Source organism: Myotis brandtii, unplaced genomic scaffold, assembly GCF_000412655.1.
Source record: "Myotis brandtii unplaced genomic scaffold, ASM41265v1 scaffold904, whole genome shotgun sequence".
Taxonomy (NCBI): Eukaryota; Metazoa; Chordata; class Mammalia; order Chiroptera; family Vespertilionidae; genus Myotis; species Myotis brandtii.
In genome coordinates this window covers 1,025,224-1,034,437 of record NW_005371715.1, presented here as the reverse complement: position 1 = coordinate 1,034,437, position 9,214 = coordinate 1,025,224, and the positions used below count along the sequence as shown (strand labels likewise).

General features: G+C 35.7%; 1 protein-coding gene across 4 annotated transcripts in view; it reads left to right on the top strand.

Annotated features, from left to right (window-relative positions):
* Positions 1 to 7,867, top strand: part of PTP4A1 (protein tyrosine phosphatase type IVA, member 1) — a 20,029-nt gene extending 12,162 nt beyond the window's left edge. The window contains exons 1-6 of one of the 4 annotated variants that reach the window (XM_005885474.2): positions 646 to 777; positions 2,362 to 2,903; positions 4,330 to 4,422; positions 4,737 to 4,867; positions 5,667 to 5,741; positions 6,478 to 7,867. In XM_005885474.2, coding sequence (XP_005885536.1) covers positions 2,799 to 2,903; positions 4,330 to 4,422; positions 4,737 to 4,867; positions 5,667 to 5,741; positions 6,478 to 6,595 — 522 coding nt within the window. In that variant the 5' untranslated portion in view covers positions 646 to 777; positions 2,362 to 2,798 and the 3' untranslated portion in view covers positions 6,596 to 7,867. Of the gene's footprint in view, positions 1 to 645; positions 778 to 2,358; positions 2,904 to 4,329; positions 4,423 to 4,736; positions 4,868 to 5,666; positions 5,742 to 6,477 lie in introns of those variants that run through there. The other 3 variants (XM_014532736.1, XM_014532737.1, XM_014532735.1) reach the window with 3 other exon arrangements.
* Positions 7,868 to 9,214: the final 1,347 nt, after the last annotated feature.

The window sequence follows — 9,214 nt, the reverse complement described above, 5'->3', positions numbered from 1 at the left end:
GAGGGGCTCCCCGGGGGCCCGGGGCCGCCGACGCCAACCCGAGCCGGGGTGTCGGGTTCGCCTTGTGTCCGCGGAAGCCTCTCTCTCATGCCGAGGGTACGCACTCAGTTTTATGTGCCACCAGTGGGCCTGCGTGGGACCCAGATCCTGCGGCAGTGCTTCCTCTAACTTTTTTATATGAGTTTTCTGCTTGATGGTAGTAAGTTAGTTGAAAAACCAGAAAGCTAGATCATTCCCGAGACGGCGGCATGTCAGACGTGCTTTATTCTAGATGCATTACCTAACATACAAGTAGATGGGGGACAGGCCCCAGCGAAGTAAAGCTGTTGCACAGATTAACTGCCCGGACTCTGCGATCTGATCTGACGTAAGCTTCTGAAATTGCCCTTTCCCCCCGTTTTATGTGCAACTCGTGAATGAGAGGAGAAGTTCGCTGGTGTTTCTGAGCTGCCTGTTAGAGAACGCGTTTCCTGTGGGGAGGAAGCTGGGGAGGGGTGCGGGTGTCTAGGGGAGAAAGGAAAGGTGATAGGTGTCAGTGGGGCCTGCTGCTCTGGTAGGTGCTTCCTCCCCGCCCGCCTCCCCAGCCGCTGGCTGGCTCCACTCTTTAAAAAAAATAACAAATTCACTAAGTGAATTACTTCTATATTGTTTTCTCCTCTTGCTGATAAAACTGCTTACAAATTGGCTTACAATTGCAAAAGAATATTACCTGGAAATCAGAATACTGAGAAGACTCGTTGCCTTTAACAGCTTTACAAGTGGCTTCTTTAATTTAGGGTATGTCATCAGAAAGTTGCAAGAATACATGTTGTTGTTTTTAATTCAAGGAAAGTTATATTTAGGATTTGAGGTGAGGTTAGACTTGGAATTATTTCTAGGTTACTGTAAGAGTAGAGTCCTTAATGATAAAAAAATTAGTAGAGTCACTAATTTTTTAACCCAGCTAGGAAGTGAAGTAACAACCTCCAAGGGCTCATTTGAGCAAATTTGGAATAATAAAAATTATCTTACAGGAAGACCTTTGTTTTGGCAGAAAAATGACCTTGGTTTCTGACTGGATGTTTTCTGTGATCTGCTAGATTTCTGTGTGGGTTATTCAAATTTCAGTTAAGTTTTTCTAGAAACTGTGACTAACATGGGAGTCTATTTAAAGATGTAAGTGAAAATAGGAGCACATAGTTTAAATTTAATTTTAAGACTTTTAAATGCTTATATTTAAATTTAAATGTAGAAAATTAATGGAAACTTTTGTTACAAAATTTTCTTTTATTTGGCAATAGACCCATGGGAATAAATATAACCTTTTTGGAGCAGTGGCTGGCTGGCACTTTGTGCTCTTGTTAACCTGCTAATAATATTCCTTTTCTTATTCTAAGTAAGCAAATTGCTTATGAACAAGACTACTTGGGAGGAGATAACATTTGACATTGATGCTTTTTGTATACATATTCTGAGAATAACTTGTGTATATTCGTTTAATGTTTTATAGTGACAGAAAACTGATTTAGTTCTTGACGGGGAACTTGGGAAAAATATAAATGTTTGTATTGGGGGTAGTAGTTACCTTGGTTTTGAGACCTCTGAAAGAACTGCAAAGTAATTTTCACTACCTACCACTTCTCTACTCTTTTGAATTAGATTTGGTTTTAAGCTGGATGAATGAAATTTTGGTCTTAAAATACAAGAATATTATTGGAATTATCTTTTATAGTTATAAATAGGAATTGTTTTTTTTGTTTTCATTTACAAACATACATTTTTATAATACTTCACATAACAACTTTGTTAACTTCCAGAGACTTAAATGAGGAAAATCTTTAAAAGAAAATGATAAATTAATTGGTCATTAAGGATCAAATGACATAATTTATATGTAATCATTTTCGAGAACCAGTTTTTTGTTTGTTTTTCAACAATATATTGGTTGTCTTTAGAAAAGTAAGTAAATTATGGGAAAACTAAGCTTCAAAGTTTTCATAAACTTTATATGTAAAAAATGCTTTATTAGTTGAAAAAATCAATATAGAAAGTTGTACATATATTTTGTAACAATGTAAAACAACCAACTAACTATTAAAAGGGACATTGTCCAGATATGGTAGTGGTATTCTTTGAGGGAGGAGTGTTTTAGATCATTAATTTCAACTTAAATAATCTTATTTGTGAATGCTTGTTTTATGCATATTGATTAAACCTGTAATTCTTGTATTATTTTTGTGGTTCAAGGAGAAGTTAAAAAGGTAGCTTGAACCCAAATTTGAAAAGATCATTGTGTACTTAGTACTTTAATAGAATAACATGTTCCTTTTGAATTGGAAAATAACTTTCTCTTTCTCTCTCCCTTTCTTTTTTAAACAGCAGTTCTGTGGTGTTCTTGGTCACACATTTATGGAGTTTCTGAAGGGCAGTGGAGATTATTGCCAGGCACAGCACGACCTCTATGCAGACAAGTGAACTGTAGAAATTCATTACTACTCCACCAAGAAGCCCCCATATGAGTGGTTAACCTGGACACAGACGTGTTGAATTGAAAACTGCAGAGCATTTTACAAGAGTTCTGACCTGGATGGGGTAAACCTCAGTGCACTTCCTTTCTATTGCCTCAGTATTACTGGATTGAAGAATTGCTGCTTCTTGTTAGGAGGTTCATTTCATTTCCCATTACTCCCAACTTCACTCAAAGCACTGAGAATTTCAAGTGGAGTATATTGAAGTAGACTCAGTTTCTTTGCATCATTTCTGTATTCAATTTTTAAATTCTTTCATAACTTTATTGAGTGTTTTTTAACTAAATTATCATGGCTCGAATGAACCGCCCAGCTCCTGTGGAAGTCACATACAAGAACATGAGATTTCTTATTACACACAATCCAACCAATGCGACCTTAAACAAATTCATAGAGGTAAGGTTTGATACTTTTTATAAATTTTCTTGAACTGTTTACAGTTTGATAGTGGAGCTTTTTGTGTAACAGAATATTTTGGAAAATTCTGAGATAAATGCCTATAGTTCCAAGTCCCAGAAATGAAGTATCAGTGTTATCTTTAAGTTAAAGGTAAATTGTTACACATTTCACGAACATGTACTTGAGTTGCTTTAGATATATAAGTTAACATCTAGTTCTTCATGCCTCGAAGTTTGCTTACTTTAGATTTATGTGGACAGTGTTAATAGTATGGGGCTCTTGCTTATATGAAATTTGTAGGAGGTGGGTTGCCATTTACATGGATTGTTTATATATCAGCTTTGTGTAATGGCTAATACCATAAGCCAAAATTAATGTATATCTTGGACCCCATCTGATATGTACAATCCAATTTTCAGTTAACTAATTCTGCTTCCTAGTGGTTGCTGTCACCAAAACTGCCTCGCTGTCTGCCTTTTTTGACTATAAGGAAGGAATGTAATGCTGAATGATGTATTTGAATGCATATGTATTTTACAAATACGTGCAGATGCTCAGAAACAATAGGCCTTGCAGATCATAGAATAGTTTTGATGTCAAGCAATATATATATAATTTTTTTTAAAAGACGGAAGAGTTAAGATTTTAGTGAATGCAGTATGATTCTTGAAGCCTGTAGTTTTAAGTGATATGGGGTTTGAGTCTCTGAATATACGTACTTTTAAGGCTCTAAATTACATACTGTACTGCACATGTAATTTAAGGAGTTAAGTCAAGTGATTCCTTTGGTTCTGTTTACTTTTATTTCTGAATCACTTCTAATTCTCTTTCATTAGTGCTTCATCTCCAACTAACCAATAGGTCACCATAACTATAAACAAAACTTCACTATATGAAGGGCCTGGGATTTTTTTGTTGTTAGATAATCTTCACCAGAGGATATTTTTCCATTGATTATTTTATTTTATTTTTTTTAAAGAGTGGAAGGGAGTGGGAGAGACAGAGAGAAACATCAATGTGAGAGAGATGACACATCAGTTGGTTGCCTCCCACACACCCAGCCAGGGCAGGGGATCAAGCCTCTGCAACCCAGGTACATTGAACCTGGAACACTTCAGTCCTTGGGCTGACATATCAACTGAGCCAACCTGGCTAGGGCTGGGGATATTTTTTTTTTTACTTTTAATTTATTAAAAAGTGTAATGTTTAACATTCCCTTATCCTTTTATGCTATTTTAGTATTGTCATTTTTAAAACAAGATCTCACTTCCCTATTAAATATACATAGGTTATGCCATTCATTTCATGATTTTTTGGTAACCTTCAATACCTATTGGAGAGATACTCAAAATGGCAAATGGTGACAATAGTGACATGGTATAAAGACTACTGAGTATTTTTTTTATTTATGTGTTTTATCCAGGAACTTAAGAAGTATGGCGTTACCACAATAGTAAGAGTATGTGAAGCAACTTATGACACTACTCTGGTGGAGAAAGAAGGCATCCAAGTTCTTGTAAGTATTTGATAATTCCACTCTTTATGATACTGTGCTATAAAAGTTTATTAAAATAAATCATTGACTTAAGCTTAATTTTTTAAATTGTCACAAAATTGTGCAGTATCTTAATTTCAAAATAAAGGTGAAGCTAAGCAAGGGTTTGAAGCATTAAAAGATTTTTATAAAGATTTGGCATTTACATTTCATTGACATTGGAGTATCATAAAACAAGTTTAAATATGTTACGATGCATTTGAAAATGAGTGTTAAATTTAGAATTATTAGTGGTATTATATTAAAAATCTAAAATGTTTCTTCTTTTGACTTAGGATTGGCCTTTCGATGATGGTGCACCACCGTCCAACCAGATTGTTGATGATTGGTTAAGTCTTGTAAAAATTAAGTTTCGTGAAGAACCTGGTTGTTGTATTGCTGTACATTGTGTTGCAGGCCTTGGAAGGTAAGAGAATTTCTTAAATCCAGTTAATGGTATTGGTCTTATTTTTAGTAAAACTTGATGCTGACTCCAATAAAAACTCAGTAATCACTTTGTGAATCAATTTGCTTTGTTAAATTACTTACTGAACTAAATTAAAAAGTAGTACTTCAGTACAGCTGGAACTAACAAATGCTATAGCTACAATTTACACTTGGCTCTGTGTGCATAATCACTTACACAATTAATCATGTGTGCTAGGTTATATCCATGGTATTGGAGTCATTGTTAAGCCTATTGGGAAGAAAGATTGTGAATTCTCTCTAAGGTAGTTTGCATGTGGTGTACTTTTGATAGGGTCCTTGATCCTAGCAATCTGATTCGGTAGGAACTTGTTACCCTAGAAAGCACATTTCTAGAAGATCTTTAGAAAGGAGTTAATGACATTTAAAAACAAATTTTTTTTTTAAGTGGTAAATATTTTTTAGTGCTTGGAATTTAGGGAAAAAATTGTCTGCAGTTATCAACACCTGTGCACTCCCCTAAATATTTTCAAGATTCTTTTCCAATAATACAAGCTTTAACTTCTAGACTTTTTAATAGTTAAGGGCATAGTTTATTTTTGGTTCTAGATAAAATCTAGGTTTGGTATGAAAATATTGGTACTTAATTAATTTTTTAGCGTAAGTCAACATTTACTATATGTATTGCTTATATAGGAAGTGTAATAAATAATAGTATTGTATTAGGGAATGTTTAGAATATTGAATTATTCAGGGCTTGGTTTTGTGAAAATGATTTATCAAAATTCTTGCCTTACCAGGGCTCCAGTGCTTGTTGCCCTAGCATTAATCGAAGGTGGAATGAAATATGAAGATGCAGTACAGTTCATAAGACAGTAAGTAATAAATTTTTTTTTTTACTTTTTCATTGTATGGGAGTGAGTTTAATTTTATATTACTGTGAAAGCAAATTTTTTTCTAGCAGCTGATCTGACCATTTTTAAGATAGTATTAAAACCTAGACGTAAAGATCTTTTCTCTTTTTTGCATTCCATTTACACATGTATGCCTATCCATATTTCTGCATTAGGTCACAGTATAGTAATCCTATATAATAAAGAGGTAATATGCAAATTGACCATCACACCCTCCCACAAGATGGCCAGCAAGGGGGAGGGAAGTTGGGGGTGACCAGGCCTGCAGGGGAGGGCAGTTGGGGGCAATCGGGCTGGCAGGGGAGCAGTTAGGCGTTGATCAGGTTGGCAGGGGAGTGGTTAGGAGGTGATCAGGCTGGCAGGCAGAAGGGGTTAAGGGCAATCAGGAAGGTGAACAGTTGGGAGCCAGCAGTCCCGGATTGTGAGAGGGATGTCCGATTGCCGATCCCTGTGGGATTGGGCCTAAACCGGCAGTTGGACATCCCCCAACGAGTCCCAGATTGGAGAGGGTGCAGGCTGGGCTGAGCGGGACACACGCACACACATACACACCCCAGTGCACAAATTTCGTGCCACCAGGCCTCTAGTCAAAAGATAAAGTGCCAAAAGAGTGGTTATAACTGCCTGTAGCATAGTGAATCTTATTAATGGAGGGCTTTTGCTTTAATTACTTACATGTTTTGTTTTTTCCTTTCAGAAAGCGGCGTGGAGCTTTTAACAGCAAGCAACTTCTGTATTTGGAGAAGTATCGTCCTAAAATGCGGCTGCGCTTCAAAGAGTCCAGTGGTCATAGAAACAACTGTTGCATTCAATAAAACGGGTGCCTGATGCCATTGCCTTGAAAGTGGAACTTGAGATAGGACCTAATTTGTCATATGTATTAGCCAACATGTTGGCTTGGTGAATAAGTCTAATGAAGCTTCCAAAAGAGGGTTGAAAATCAGTTTTACCAGGCCACAAGCTTGACGGAATTGCAACCTCTATGTTTGGTTTATGATCAACCTATTTTGACACTTGGCAAAAGATTCTTACTCTTCAGCATTTAAAATCTGCTTATCATTTGTACCAATTTACTTTTCCTGAAATCATGCAGTATTGAGTTACGTCTTTAAATCTATTCCCATGTCAGAATCTCACCGATATATAAAAGATTTAGAAAGATTAGGTGCCAAAATACCCAGCACAATACTTGTACATTTTAGTTTCATACAGAACTAAAATCCCAGGAACTATGAACACTCTGGACCTTATGTGGTTTATCCCTTCAGTCATTTCAAACATAGAAAGTAGGGCCTATATGGTTATTTGCCTGCTCACTTTATGTTTACATCTCCCACATTCATACAAGTACACATCAGGTTTGCTCAACTTTTTGATTTTTATACAAAGTCTTTGTTATTATTTAATGTCTTTCTATAAATCTCATTTTGTGCTGTTATGGAAAGCCTCCATTTTGAAAACCTGCATTGTATAGAAGCACATGTCTTTAATGTCTCCAGACAAAAAGCCTTACAGTTAATTTTAACGTTTGCACTTAATGTGCAACCTATAGGGAGGGCCTGAGAAAAGAATGAGAGGGGGCTATTAAGTATTTTTAGTAAAATATTGCCTTTGTCTTGTGTGGAACATGTAGAATATGCTCTTTGGTAAATATTTTTTTAAAGGTAGACATGCTTTATTGTAGCTAAAACGATTCTTAATCATAAAAATTCTGAATTCTTGTATTTTTTTCATACATTCTGAAGTTTACCAACTTTTTTGTTTGAAGTGTGATTTTTTTTTTTCCTTCCAACCCTCTTGCAAAAAAAAGAAGTGGGTTTCTGCTAATGAATTGAGCAGACATCTAATATTTTATATGCCTTTTGAGCTGTGTAACTTAATATTTGGATACTTGATAATTTGTTTTATTATGTAATTGATAAAATGGTGATATGTATTGATGTTAGTTCAACCATATATTTATACTGTTTGGGAATGTGTGGTTATAGTTCTGTGGGAGAAATAATTTGTCAGTGTTCACCAGCTTGTAAAAATTTAGTGCGAGAGCTTAAACATCTAAATAAATGAGATGCATTTATCATCACTGACATTGTTTTTGCTTAAAATTAACTTTAGAACATGTTAAGACTGAATTGGTTTCACTTAGTAACTAGCACCATTTGAAGTAAAGTTTTTTTTTTAGTGAATGATTAAATGAAGTTGTCATTTTAGTAAGCTCCTTATAGACAATTTCTTAGGGTCATGACAATTATTTATTAAAGGTGCTTTTCATTTTAAACTGCTTTTTAGAGATATAGATAGTTTTGAACCGTTATGTACTATTCTGTACTGAGGAGAAGCAGTATATATAGAAGGGGAAGTCCTTGATTTGAAGTTCAATTCCACCAAATAACTGGTTAGGGTCAACTTCTGAGCTTCAATTTTCTCATAAATTAATTATATAACTATAGGTTTTTAATTAATTTAAACAAGTGTTTGGCACAGAGGGCTTGATAAATGTTTCAGTAATCTGAAATAAGCGTACATAGGTCATCTTAAAAGGTCCTTGTCTTTTTTAAAACAACAGTTACAACCAAATAAAAGACTGAAATTTGAGTGAAAAACAGTATTTGTGTTTTAAAGATTTGCTTCCATCTGTTCAGGACAGTTCAGCACTTAACATACTCCATTCTTGAAACTTATAGCAGGGTAAAAGGATAAGAGGGGACCTTGGAATCCTTGGTTTTTTAAATCTTTGCTGTTTTGTGATTGAGGCTAAGTTATTTAATTTGGCTATCTATTTTTTTAATGCAGCCTATTAAGATAATTTTATGTAGATTATGAAATCATAATTTCTCTATTACATACCCCATAAAGCAGCATTTGTGTTTATTGAGAGGAGATGCCATCATTATTAATGAAACATACTGAGTTTGAAACAGTTTGCAGTGTTAGATTGTATATATGGTGCTAAAAATGTTAAACCTCATCTGTATAGTATACACTGAGATTTGTTTTCTATCCAAACATTTTCCATCTTATAAATATGATTTATTATAGGAATACTCATATCCTGGGAGATTTCTTATCTTCTATCTGCACTAATAAAAGAGAAAGATGCAAATTGACCATACCTTCATGATGCCCACCAGCCAATCAGGAGTGAGTATGCAAATTAACCCAACAAAGATGGCAGGTTAATTTGCATGCGCAGGCTCCGAGCAGCATGGGGCAGGGCGGGACGCTTGCGTCGTCACCATGGCGACGAATTAGGCGTTTAACACCGCCCCAGCCGCTCCAGGCCTCTGGGCAGCATGGGAAGGCAGAAAGGCGGCTCCAGGCCAGAGTGAAGAAAGTGCCAGCAGCCAGGGGAAGGGAGGCCCATTCTTACACGAATCTGCATGCATTAGGCCTCTAGTGTATGTGTGTGTGTGTATGTGTGTTTAAATATATAT